This window comes from Odontomachus brunneus, unplaced genomic scaffold, assembly GCF_010583005.1.
Source record: "Odontomachus brunneus isolate Ranch 3 - 2012 unplaced genomic scaffold, Obru_v1 Obru_scaffold_174, whole genome shotgun sequence".
In the NCBI taxonomy this organism is placed as follows: domain Eukaryota; kingdom Metazoa; phylum Arthropoda; class Insecta; order Hymenoptera; family Formicidae; genus Odontomachus; species Odontomachus brunneus.
The window spans coordinates 488,915-503,733 of NW_022639624.1; the positions used below are offsets into that span (position 1 = coordinate 488,915).

General features: G+C 31.0%; 1 protein-coding gene across 4 annotated transcripts in view; it reads left to right on the plus strand.

Annotated features, from left to right (window-relative positions):
* The window catches only part of LOC116851388 (b(0,+)-type amino acid transporter 1), a 95,491-nt gene that overhangs the window by 720 nt on the left and 79,952 nt on the right, over positions 1-14,819 (plus strand). Inside the window, exon 1 of one of the 4 annotated variants that reach the window (XM_032830729.1) lies at positions 8,541-10,544. The exons of 1 other annotated variant lie outside the window; for it this stretch is intronic. In XM_032830729.1, the coding sequence (XP_032686620.1) occupies positions 10,481-10,544 (64 nt within the window). In that variant the 5' untranslated portion in view covers positions 8,541-10,480. Of the gene's footprint in view, positions 1-8,540; positions 10,577-14,819 lie in introns of those variants that run through there. 2 more of the 4 variants (XM_032830727.1, XM_032830725.1) reach the window with 2 other exon arrangements.

The window sequence follows — 14,819 nt, forward strand, 5'->3', positions numbered from 1 at the left end:
TTAAATTGTACATGTGTTGGAAGAGCTTCTACCGCCTATAATTAAATCTAATTCAATTAAAGCTCGAATATTCATACTGGTTAAAAAAGAAAATTTTATCGTTATGTCTCACTGTGTGTGAACCCATTGAACTTGGATTAATGGCCGCGCGTGTTCCGCTGATTTATATGCGACGCCCACATTTGTTTGCAATAGAATCCATTGGCGCATTTTTTTTGTGATAGTCGCGCCGCAAACGACTAATACAAAGAGCTTTTAAGAAAAGGAAATTAAAAAAAAGAAATTTTTAAAGTTCAATAGATACAAAATTACGAATAAAAAAGAAACCAATCTGTTTCGTTCGAGAACGACATAAATACATTTTTTTTATTAAAAAAATGAGGACATTGGTATACTTATTTAATAGTTGATAAACTCAATTGAATTTTATTCCTTGGACTAAAAATAGTAATGAACGACAAAAAATATAATTTTAATAAGAATATTTTACCATACAAAAAGACACACTATCTATCTAATATTATATGACAATAATATAACATTATTTCAAATTGTTCTTAGAATACTGTACAAACAGAAAAATCTACTGAGGACATTCTGCGATATAGTCTAACCTATTAATACTATATATGAAAAAGAGGAGAGAATTGAGAAAAAAATGGGGAAGAATAAATAATAAATAATAAACAATAAATAATGAACAAATAGTAATAAATAATGTTCAAATAATGATAAGTAATAAACAATGAATAATGAATAAATAATAATAAATAATAAATACTGAACAAGTAATAAAATAATGACTTCTGCTTTCTTCTATAAATTCGTAAAACATGTGGAAAATATTCAATTAAAAAAAGTAGGTTTAAACATATCTGCATCTTTTTATTATCATTGAATTACAAAGTGAACAATTTCTATCTATACTAACATCAATAGCGAGTATCGATGATTTTATTCTGGCTGTAATAACTCCAGCACACACACATTAGGAAGCATCGGGGATACTCTTATTAATTATGAAACATAAGGAGTAGTTGAAGGTCGGCGAGAGAACCACGTGGAAACGTATAAAACATTCTTTTGTCGTAATCGATGAAAAACGATGCTTGATGCTTCCGCGTAAAAATGTTTTCCTTTTGCAAAAATGAAAAATATTTTACTTTTCATGTGTTATTTTTTATTTCGTATAAAAAAGGAAAACATCTAGACTTTTATAAAATGTGAAAAAGAAAAGATATTTAGAGTATAAGTTTCATTTATATTTTAAATGAAGAAAACACTGCCGCTTTTTACAGATATTATTGCACAACAAAAGGGTTAAACGGGGATTTGTGCAGCATACCTCCCGTTATTCGAATAAATTTAGAAGTAAAATAAAATCGTGTTGCAAAATATTTCTGATATACTATCAATATTTTCAATCAATAATTTCGAGATATTCGATGTAATTATATCTATAGGCGCCAAATGTTTAATGTCGCAAAAGTATTCAAATGAATTGAAGAACGTTTTGAAAAACCTGTTGGTCGTCTTTGTATTTTCGAATGTTGTATGTCAAGAAGAAGTATCCGATGATTACTCTCGACTACTTATAGTTAGTTATAATCATCTCATCACGTCGGACTTCCTTTCTTTTGTCAATGAGGAACAAGTTTTTACGAGACGTGGTCTGGAGAAGATAAGATTGTTAATCACTGTGATGTAGTATCAAGCCGCGGGAAACTGCGCATTGTGCATAATCCTACATTTGAGTTTCGCACTTAGTCGAGAACCGAATCGGGATCAAATATAATCAAGTCAACGATCGATTGAATACTATTGTTTAATGATCAATGATTAATTATTGAAAAATAATAATGATTATTATCGAATAATTGGTAATTATAGAAATGTAGCAATATAAAGATATAATCGAAGCTAAAGTTACGAATATAATACATAATTCGAGTATATCTGCGGACATATCCGATAACGATCTCCGTGACGAGTATCGGCCGCTTTCTCACGACTGTTACCGCATAATTGTTACAAGTGCTTAGGCGCGCGATAAAATTAATCGGCCAAACGTCTGCTCGAATGGTGAGGCCTGCTAATTCGCGATTAATCGATCAATAAAGCAATCACGAAGCGCCTATCGGAGTTATTTCGCTCTCGTCATCGGTGGTTTGAGATTCGCCGGTCAATTTACTGTTAATTCTTTAGTGATCCACGTTTCTAATTTAAGAATATATATTAATCTAAATATTGTACCATTTTGTACCCATGTGATCAAAACCGCTTAGATCTTTTCTCTCAATGAGAAGCACTGCATATATTATTATGTGCTAATTTGTAGTATGAATTTATTGATGAAATGCAGTATACATGGAAAAAATGTTTGGTTTTATTAATCAAATTTCAATTTGAAATATGAATGAATCAGAAAATTTCGGTTGAAGTTACCAGAATTCTGTTCCAGTAAACTAGAAATTTTGTTAACTTGAACAAAATTCTGGTAAATTTAATTAAAATTTTTGATTTGTTTATATTTCACCGTAAATTTAGTTAATTTAAGCAAACTTTTTTTTCGTATCAGTTGGTGTGGAAAGAATGATTGGTTTAAACATCATGTCATAAGTATGCCGTGATGTTATCGTTGTCGCTTCCTACTTCTCTCTTATCTTCTATAAGATTATCCTTCATGTTCTCTCTCTCTCTCTCTCTCTCTCTCTCTCTTACACACACACACACACACATATACATGCACAACACAACACACATACAAACATCCCTTTCTTTGCTGATCAGAGCTCGTTGAAGACCGTCTATTTCGCATGTGTCTATTCGTGGCCACTTCGGCACGTTGCATGTTCATTTTGGAATGTTAAAAATAAGTTCGTGATTCGGCGCGTATCAAATCAACCAATGGTTTCCGAGCAATTGTAAGAAGAGACATATATAAGGTAACGGTCTTCATTATAAGTTATTTAAGATTAGAATAACTTTCACTCATTTACATAAATTTATCAATTAAATATTAAAAGACATTATTAGTATAAGTAACAATCATCTCAACGTCATAGTTTTAAAACAAAATTATAAATAAAATTATAGATAAATTAAAATTTATATAAATTAATTCTAAATTTTAGAATATTATACCCAAGCAAAAATGTATCTAGTAGAGCAGATTTCAATACTAGTAGCTAGATAGTAATGATTAGATACATAGTAATTAGCTAGATAGTAATGATTAGATAACAGTCACTAGCTCGTGACTGGCTAAATATTCCTGCTCAGTCTTTTGAATGTCAGGACTATCTAGTAACTATACCAATTACATAGATAGTGGCTAGATGAAAAAGATTACACAGTAACGAGATGAAAATCATTGGTAAATCCTGAATAGAAATTGGATATCAGAACTGTCTAGTACTTATACCAATTATAGTTACAAGTTATTTTTTTGTATTTAACTACTAGATAATTTTTCTGGTACATCCACTAGGAGAAGTAAGCGTTACATTCCTAGCTAGTATTGATGTAAGACCCAACTTTTCTGTGTCATTACTAAGCAATCACTAGATTCAATTTCTGTTCGAGTATTATTTAGAAACTTTTATACGCGAATAGGGAAAGAATCGGCAAAACAAAGCACTTTTTAAAGTTGTCAAAGAATGGATTAAATTTTTTTTTAATAATTAAATAGGTATTAAATATGAACTGTTTTATGAAAAAAATGAAAAAAAAAACAGAATAAAAAAGGATTTTCAGGAATAATTAAGACGCGAAATCACTATAGAACGTTAAAAATAAGAAAATTCTCCTGAATTTTTTTTGAAGAATGTATTTATCCCAAATCGCTTCCCAACTTTGTAGTGTTTTCGCTTGTACATTAAAGCATTAAAAAATATTTTTAAGTTAAGAAGAATGTTTATAAATTGTATCTAGTAAAAGAAATGTTGAGCATCGCAGCAGAGTCGGCGCAAAACGGTGTGCACTGACTCCTGTTGTATTCGTCTGAAACCAAAATAGGGAAAAATTTTTTACTTTTTATGGACATTATTTGTCGATGAACCTAAACAAGTTGAAAAGAAATTTTATAATTGACAAAAAAGCAGCTCTTGAATAAAAAACTCGATTTTTATTCATAAAAATCCATCTTTATGTATGCGAAAAAATTGTTTAAATAAATAATGTTACGGATTTTATCAATTAGCAAATATAATAAACTAAATGTATGTAAAAGGACAACTCGATTGGTTAAATAGTTTTTTAATTATCTTGCAAATCAGTTTGGAAGAAGTCGTTTCGAGAAAAACGCGTTTAAAGGTTCAGGTATAGAAAATTATAAACTTACAGCTGTTTTCTGCTAATCCGCTATTCTTACATCATACAGTAAACCTCTCGCTTCTTCAAACAAGTTATTTTGCTCAAGTTGCTGTTTACTTGCTATTCGAGCCTCTTTATTCCAACTTAGACTGCGGCGTTCCTATCTCTTTATTCGCTCGGCGTCCTTACTATCAGTATATAACTTACATAGAGGCTCAATTTTAATTTCTAATATTTTCATTATCTTCAAAACAGTAAAGTAGTCTTCATTAAATATCCCAGCGGCAATATAGGCGGTGATTTCGGTGATTTTAAGGCTAGAATGTACATGCTTTGGAGCTAACTGCTAAATCGTACTATTAAAATTTTTACCCGCAATATTACTTAATTGATAAATACAAAGTTTTCAGGTTAGGAACTCATTTTACGTATTCATTCACACAAAGTTGACGATATTAGGTTAATTGTTAGATGTTATTTGATATAATAAATAAAACAAGCTATATATAGTATTTTTAACTATTATAAATGGTATTAGGCCGTTTATAGATTTTGAATTTGAACTTTATTCTATAAATTAATGAAAATAGTTTTTATCCGTTTCAATATATTTCTTCCTTCGAGAAATCGGGGGAACGAGGGCTAATAAATTCATCGAATGCCTTTTTTACATTTTGACTTCATTTTTTAAAACTTTTTTCAAAAATCCGTCAAGATGCTTAAATAGTGGTAGTCTGTTGGTGAAAGGTCAGGAGAGTAAGGAGAATGAAGAAGTTTATACTTCACAACAAAGAAGAACTGATTTCTAAACGCCGAATCATATTTCTTTCGATGAATTTATATGAATCCCATTTGTCCAGGTTTTTTTATCTTTCTCAAGGCTTTTAGATGTTAAGAAACTGTTGAATAACGAATTTTAATTATTCCGGAAATTTTTCGAACTATATAAATTTGCTTCGACCATAGCTTTCAAAATTCTAAAGATCAGACAAATTTTCAAGACATTTATCATCAGGTCTAAACTTTCCAAATCAGCCTAGTGCTTTGATTACTTGTAATATCATCGGCAAATGCTATATTAATGTTTCGTGTAAACTTGGCCACATTATGACCGAGTTTGAACTCATATAAGTAAATCATGCGAATTTCTTTATTTTTCATCTTGAATTAAAAATAAACCAAACCATGTATATCATAAATAAAGCAATGCACACATATTAATGTGGGGAACATGCATTTTTCAAATGATATATATACAACTATTCGCATAGTAAAAAGTGAACTACAAAGTAGTTTTATATTACTAAAAACGGTCATTTTATTTACAACAACCTACTATATTATTAATCTTAAATATATTTCAGGGTTTTTACATTTTATATAATAAAAAACATAAAACAATACATGATCATATGTTTTTTTGGTAAATATGCACTTTAATTTACCCTCTAACAATAACTTTCCTATTTACAAATATCATACAACACTTTTCTGAGTAACATATGAGAAATTTTAGACGTCATTCATTGTTTATTAAAAAGTTATTTACAAAAAAAGTTTTAGAAATAGGACTTACCTTTTGGACACAGTATCCATAAAAAAGTGATTTTTGGTCTGACTGTGTAACTGGGGGGCATGCTCACCAGACCCCCCCGCGTATCGCGTATCGCGACAGGAAGGGGACCAGTCTTTCAATCGGTTTAAACCCAGTCGGCTTAAGTTCAAAATTATAAACAAAAGAAGTTTCGTAAATATGGTTTTTTCACACTGTACATATGAAATGTATATTTTAGAAATTTTATGAAAAAAGATGTATTTTTTAAAGAGTAAGAATTTTTCACAAAAGACTACGGCCCTGCCGTAGTACAACGTGTCTAGGAGACATAGGCCCCCAGTTACACGATTAGAGACAGGCACCTTTTTTATTAATATTTAAAACTGTAGAAAAACTGTAGGAGATGCGCAAGTATTTCCATATTTCCATATACACTGTGTGCAAAAATTACATTCAATTGATAAAACTTTTTATTAATAACTTTTTAACAAACAATGAGCAATGCCTAAAACTTCTCGTATGTTACTCAGAAAGATGTATAATATATATAAATAGGAGTTGTATAATATATATGAATAGGAAAGTCATTGCTGAAGAGTAAGTTAAAGTGCATTTATCCGTATTTAGCGTCGAATTCGCTTATTATTTAAGTTGCATTACATGGCATAATTCGCAACAGGTAAAAATTGGCCGTATTTAGCGTCAAATGTGGAACAAATACTGTTCTGCTGTATCGTACGCAACTTTGCGATAAAAACATCGAAACATAACAGTGATAAGAGGCATACAATTTCGCCTGTATCTCATAACGTATTTACAATGCAATGCATATGCATGAGGGCAGCGAAAAATTGAGCAAATTGATCTTGCCTTGCTTCAAGCTGCTGACATATGTAAAGCGGATATTTCTGAAACGTTGCTGTTTCTATGGCTGGAGGTGCGTGCTTTAGAATCTTACTCTCTTTCTCTCTCTATTGTTCTGCCGCGCGCGTGTGTTTCTGGTTTCATGAGATGACGCAACTCCCCGTAACCTTCTCTGCTTGTGCAGCGCACGTACACTTACTATCCTTATAAGGGCCAATTTACGAATGAATACGTTGGGCAAGATGAAGAATTAGCATTTAATATGTCCGCAATCAATATAGAAGATAATCGACTTCGTAATTTCTTATTGAGAAACACTTATGGTATTTGTATCTTCAGTTTTTCGAAACATCTTACTTTTACACAATGTAAAAAGATATCTTGAAATAGAAAACGTATCACGCCTATCCAACATGGATTTTATGACTGTTTGCTCAAACAATTTTATTGATCGATAAAAAGCGAAATTAATAATATTTCAAATAATTTGATATGTACAGCTGTTAATACAAAAAGATTGTCCATAATTTTTGTCTCTATAAATAAGTTTATGAACTTATCCCTCTTATCCAACGGAAAAATTGACTTTTTAATGGAAGAATTCTTGCATTAGATAAAATGCGGGTAAGTTTACAAATCTAAAAATTACGGACAATCTTTTTATCCATAACCATACATTGGGTTTCAAAACGAGTAGAAAATACGCATTATTTATTATTGTATTATTATATATGTGTTATTTTAATTTTGGGAATTTAATTTTTATTAAAAAATACACTATATATATATATATATATATATATATATATATATGTTCGTTAGATGAATTCTACTAACAGTTTATTCCTGTATTACTAGAAAGCGTGGTAAAATAAAAAAATTTTACATAAAAAAGAGATACACACTGTGTGTGCCTTTTTTCATATAAATCTGTTTTTTCTTTAATTTTACTACGTTTTCTAGAATACACACATATATACATTATATTACATTCATTCTATGTAACAGTGGACTTCCATGTCCATTGAATGCTTTTTAATGAATTTTCATGAGAAATTTGTCTGACGGAGACAATATATATGTGAGCCACGTACATGTGGCTGCATTGAAAGCTTTAAATATTTGTTATGCGACAGACGGATTGTTACGAATAAATTATGGTAATTGTAATTTGACATTGATTACCTCTGAATGTCGTCATATTAGCTCGTGTACCAAGATGTTACATGTACGCAATTCCTCGTAAGTTTGCTTTCCGTGAAAACGAACGAACAGAATTTCGAGGCAAAAACATTTTCGCGTCGCAGCCAAGTCGATTGTTCTGCAAATGGACAAATCTTTCAAAAGATGATTACTCGTCGTTTCTTGACTCAGTTATCGCGAAGCTATTACGTACGTTCAGAGAAGATGTCTGCAATTTGCGAATTCATGTCTCGCGAAAAGAATCTCATTAAATTTGATTATATGTCAAAATTGTCCAGCGGAAAACCAGAGCGAAGATGCATAAAGTAAAAGAGATTCCTACAGAAGGACCTAATGTCACTGATGAATGACAATGATAGTACACAGAGATCACTGATAAATGATCAATAATAAGTACACAAAGTCAATAATACAGGCTTTACTGAAGAACATATATAGTAAATTTTTTAATTTTTAATTGTTAAGTTCTGTTTTTAAAATATAAATAATTTATATATATATATATATATATATAACAAAATAATAATAAATTAAAGTAGAATCGAATATGTTTCTCGGTTATAAAATTTAATAGTAATTTTTACTATAAAATTCCTTTTCATATATAATTTATATAATGCGATATTCTGCATATATTAACGTATTATATATATTTTTTCTCTGATTCCTACATGCCATATCAGTTTATGATAAAGATTACTTATCTATATTTGAAAAAATTGGCGTTTGAACTGAAGGACGAGGTAAGTCAGCAACAAACTGAGTGGGATTTTTACCATCAACGTTTATAAACAGACAATTGTTCGTAGAACGCTAGCAGCATACAGTAGTGCATACAGTTGGTTCCATCAACACCTTTGCAGACGGAAACTGTTCGTTTGTTCCGCACGAGCCTTAAATCAAACGCAATTGGATCATTGCGATACTTTATCATGAATGATTATTAATGCGATTTGACCTGCGGGTACGAATCGCATTGGTGTCGTAAAACGCGCGTCGCTTTATAATCCTCAACCGGTATCGCATGTTTCTCGCAAGACGTATATCGAAAACTCAGAACGTACCAAACTAAATTGACATTTGACATATTTAGTGTATACAAACTGGCATAATAGCTTTAACACGCAATATAATTAGATTGCTAGTAATTTCTAACTGTAGATATTCCTTTTTGGACATTAAAATTATTACAGTGACAAATACTACTTTAATACATCGTTTCTGTGCTTTTGAATAATCAATAATGTGTACTATATTAGAATGTGTATATATTAGAAAATTCTAATAATCCAGTTGCATTAATAATCGAGTTACATGTTAAAGTTATTGTGTCGATCTGTCAAAACTGGATGACAAAATGGTTTGAACATATTTTATTTTCGATTCCGTTTTGAATACAGCCAATGGTTCAATAAGAGAATTTAAGTTCTAGAATTGATAAAAAAAGTTTTCTCATTGAATCATCGACTACGTTTTAAGCTATATCGAGAAAAAATGTCCAAGTCGTTTTGAAACCAAGTGTATAGCAGCTTGTAACGATAAGCCGACTTACTTTGCTACTTTATTTTTATGAAATTTATTATTTTAATTCAAAATTTGTGTATCGGCACATCCATTGATCTCTAACCATACTGGATAGTGCATGTCTTTGTTTTCGAGCGGTCAGAAAAAGATAGTTGAGCGGGGACGGTGTACCCTTGTCTAACCAACTCGAGGTACCACGCGACTCAATGCACAACCCACTCTGAAAACTTTAACTTCCACACACATTTCCCATATATCGAAATAGTATATTTATATATAATATATATAAAAAAGAATAAATGACACGATTCTTTTAGATAACGTACACAATAGCAGCGACAGAAGTTTTATCTTATCGAGTGGTACCGGTCAGTTCGTCGCTCACATTTCGGAACTGATGTTTTTAGTCACGGTGGTTTACGCTTGAAAGAAGCAACCACGTCCCAATTCGACTATCTCTCTCTGACCGTTTGGTACCGTGGAGGAGGTAGGTAGTGAGCCTTCCAATATGGTTATAGTTCAATGAACACGCCATACGCCAACAGAGGTTATCGTTCTGACGATGGTGTCGTCTTTTAATTTTATTCTATTCTACTACTATGTTGATACGTTGATAAATGCTTATTCGATCTCATCGTTTCACTGTTGTGTGCGATTCGTCGTTGTCGTATCGGGTTACCGCTTCGCGGAATTTTGTTACCTAAGCCTAAGTTAATTCACGGTACGAAGGACAGTAGTCACCATCGTGGGGGAAATCGTCACCTCTGTTTCACTTTACTGTTGTCGTCGTCGACGTCGTCATCTTCATCGTTTAAAGTCATTAAACGCATGCGCGCGATCGCGTTTCCTGACGTCGTCGTTGGCAATTACATCGTTAAATGATACGCCAGAATATATATCAGTCGTGATCGTTTTTAAATGAGCTAGGATTATGAGGCTGTGTCACGCTACAACGGATAACAAGTGGAGGAGTCGCAATGTGAAGTACGACGCAATTTCCACTTTATAACTGCAACTTCGATGAATCTTATGTCAACGAAACTGAGAATGCGTATGCGTCATCTTCGACTGATGCAATTTAAATGCGAGTATCCAACCATCTTATTGATAGTAGAGGTTCGCACATGTTTCGTTATGTATGATTTTAATGCAAAGGTGTAAAATAATTCTCAACGATGATTTATTCCGTGACAGGAAATCTTGGTTTAATGTGTTAGATCGTGTGCTGATTATTACTGCTATTTGGATCTATTATTTTTCGTGATTCCGATCTTGTTATGTTAAATCGGCCTCGAAAACGACATTGCTGTCTTGCTGATCCGAGTCACTAATACCTTCTGTGTTGTGAATTTTATTAAAAATTGGTTACAAAAACTTTACAAAAGGGCATCCTTTATGGCCTTGACATATAGAAGTCATTCTTTCGAGTAACCTTCAAAAAATTTTAGTCGTCGCTCATTGTTTATTAAAAAGTTAACAAAAAGTTTCATAAAAAAAAATAAGACATAGTTTTCCGATATCGTATACATTTAAAAGGAAAATACGTAGTTCGTATTATATACAAATATCTTCATAAGTAAATTAAATTAAAAGATTTTATCCACCGATCATCGTTTATTAAAAAGTTATTAACAAACAAGTTTCATAAATAAAATATATATTTTGGATACTGTATAGATAAAATTGCAGTCATATATATTGCATATAATAGTCATGATAATACTGTTCAGTTTTTCTTTTGAAGCGAGCGCTTCATATGTAAACAGAAATGTTATTATACAGATTTTATGTGATTCTTTCTATTTATGTCAAAGCCCATAGTATGGATTTCCAGGATTGACTGATTAATATCATAGACCTGTGATAAATGGATTGCTCATAGTCTAGAAAAATGTGTCCTCATCAGAACTAAGAGAGATGCAAAATAACTTCACAGTGTGAAGTTTATTTCACAGTATTTTTTATACACTTCAAACTGCACTTGACATTTCACAAGAAATATAATCGCATCTGCTTCCACTTCTTTCCTGTTTTATCACAGCACAGCAGATGTTGTGCGTATTCTGGGAGGAAACTTCACATTGCGAAGTTATTTTGCATGTCTCTCAGTTCTGGTGGAGACACGGAATTCTGTATATAAAGTAAGGGATGAGTAGTCCATATATTATAGGTCTATAGTTAATATACGGAACACAATCAAGCATTTTAGTTAAAGCCCGAAATAGTTTAGTGTGTTGTCTTTTGACTAGTGTGTTTTTAATCAATCTTAGGAGTGATTGATATGGCTGTCATTCCTAGTTAGAGACTTAAAAGTCATAGTAAAACTCTTGTTTATGGGGAGTAGGGGGCATTTCCAATGATCATATCCTTATATTATAAATATATTGCAAAGATGATCGTCTTGAGAACCTTTAACAGGTCTTAACCGTCGCTCATTGTTTATTAAAAAGTTATTAATAAAAGAAATTTCATAAATAGTGCGTAATTCTTCAATATCATATGCATTTAATAAATGTCAAAAGTATATTTTTGATATTAAAATAGTATATTTTTGCACGCACGCATGCACACACAAACACATGAGCATGCGCATTGTACACACATATACACACATACACACACATGCACGCACTCACACATACATACACACATACACATATATATACACACATACAAATCACACATTAAAATTATATTACTAGATTATTTAAATATTTTTATATTTCTTCTTTTGTGTTTATATTTCTGTGCGTATATTCTAAATATAAGTAACATAAAAAATACAATTTTTTCATTATTGTTTTCTTTATTGTTGATAATTTTTTATTAATAAAATAAAAAATGCACTAAAAACTTTAAGCTTAAATATATTCGATAAGTTAAAAACTTTAAGCTATTGCATATTATCTATAAAATCATTTATTTTATTAAATTAATGAGTCTATTGTATACTAAAATAACAGATCTTGAAAATGTTATCTGGATAATATTAGTAAAGACTTCTATGCAATGTTTGTATTAAAGCGATTTATCGCACACACATACCTATACACATACATACACACACTAAAGTACACTAAAGTACACACACATTTCGTATTAAATAAGTTTAAGTAAGTATTATATATAATATTATTTTCTCAGTATTTTACATATTTTATTACATATTTAATTTCAAACCTTTGATAGACCCTCGCTAATTTTTTCATGGTTTATTATTTTGGAATATGCTAGATTCATTAATTTAGTAAGACAAAAAAATTAAACGTTAATAACCAGAAATCTGTTTTAGTACTGTTTCAATACTAACAATTCGAATTTTTTACTTCGTAAGATATTTGAATACAGGATGTTCCAGATTCTCCTCTGCAATTTTTGTGAGAACGTAGAACGGATTGAAGTGAATATAAAAGTCCTAAACTATTTTACGCTATTCGCAATAGTCGAGATATTAATTAAAGAAGTTTAGTGAATAATTACATACGATATGATAGATAAGCGATATGTGTTGTTGTATGCTTGCATAGGTCAAATTAAATAAAAAGCCCATTAATATTTTGTACATAACCATGTGGATTTTTAGTTATTAATGAAAGAAAATTGTCCCATGATTGTGCGTGAATCTTCTGTAATCTATATCTAAAAATATATGTGTTAATTTGTAAAATAGTAGAGAACTTTTTGTTCAGTTTGACCTAATGTATATAACGGTAGAAAGCGCCACTACAGCTCATCTACCATAACGCGTGTAATCATTTATCAATCTTCTTTAATTTATTAATTATAGATTAGATCTCCTTTAATTTATTAAATATCTCAAGATTTATTGCAAATATCACAAAACAATGTGGGACTTTTATGTTTCTTATCTCAATCCATTCTACATTTCCACAAAAATTATGGAGAAGAGTATGGCACATTCTATATAATATTACGTGTTTGCTTCTTAAATATACATGAAAAATTATGTCGAAAATTATGTCGGAAAATTACTCACAAAATTCTTTTTATTAATAATTTTTTAATAAACAATGAATGATGATTAAAAGTTTTTGAAGGTTACTAAAAAAGATAACTTTTATAATATATGTTAATATCAAGTTCATAGGAGGTAAGTTTCCTGTTATAAAAATTTTACAAAATTTTTTCAATATTTACTTTGATTGTTGTCAAAGCCGCGAGAAACGCTCATATCTCATCATTTTACAAGTTATTATATAGCTCTTCGAAGATGATCCGTAACAGTTGCCGTATTTACAATGCGTTTTTACGTTTATTTCATGGGGCATTTTTATCGCGACTTTAACGATAATTAGCGGAATGTCTGATATCTATATAGTTTATTCATATCATATTGGTTTCATGAACGATACACAGCTATGTACGTTTTTGTTTTTACATCTACATATATTTGCCGCGTAAAATCTAAAATAATATGCACATTGTCCATTTAGCATGAGTAGTTCGTCAACGTCGTTAATATCGAATCTTCATATTTTTGGCGAAGTCACCGAAATGCGCACTTGTCATTTGAGATGGTCGAGAGAAGGGAGAAAGTGAAAGAGACTTAGAATAATTTATAATTAATTACTAACTGCTTATTAATTATTAATACTCAAACATTTTCATGAATGTTATACGACAAATATTCCTACAACTTTTTCTAATTTCATAAAGATGAAAGGTTATAAAACGAAGATCAGAGAGGACGATTCTGTATCTTTTGTATCAAGCGACATGGTACTGTCTCGTGCTAAGTAATATTTATTTACGCAAGCTTCCACAATCTCATGAATGACAGGAATAGCAACAATACATCTCATTGATTCGTTAGCCGTTCCGAAAAGATAATTTTTTATTTTTTATTTACGCGAAATATGTTTAAATTCCAGAGCGCAGGAACCTTGTTCCAAAGCTATGTACTTATCTGACGAGATTAATAGCGCGAAGTAACCTTGAAAGAATAGAAAATATACACTATTGTTTTCGAAATTCCCGCGTCATGTCGCACGAGTTAATTTCGAATATATTTTTCGTACAGTTATTTATCGACAATGAAAGAAGAGCTACACTTACGCGATCGCAAAATAATGCTTGCTGGCGCGTTGCCACACTAACTAATACGGTCGTGAGCAGTGTTACGAGAGGAGCTCAGTTTTCGACGCATGTGTGGTGGCATAGCATAAAATGTAGTAACGTATGTACATATTAATGTAAGTCGTCTACAATATGCGGTGTAAATTTAGCGTAAGTTAGAATAAGAAATAAAAATAATTTATTTCGTTTATGTGCTTATATTTTAACTCTCTTACACTGAAAATATTTCTTTTACTTAAGAGATTTTCAGCGCCAAAAGATT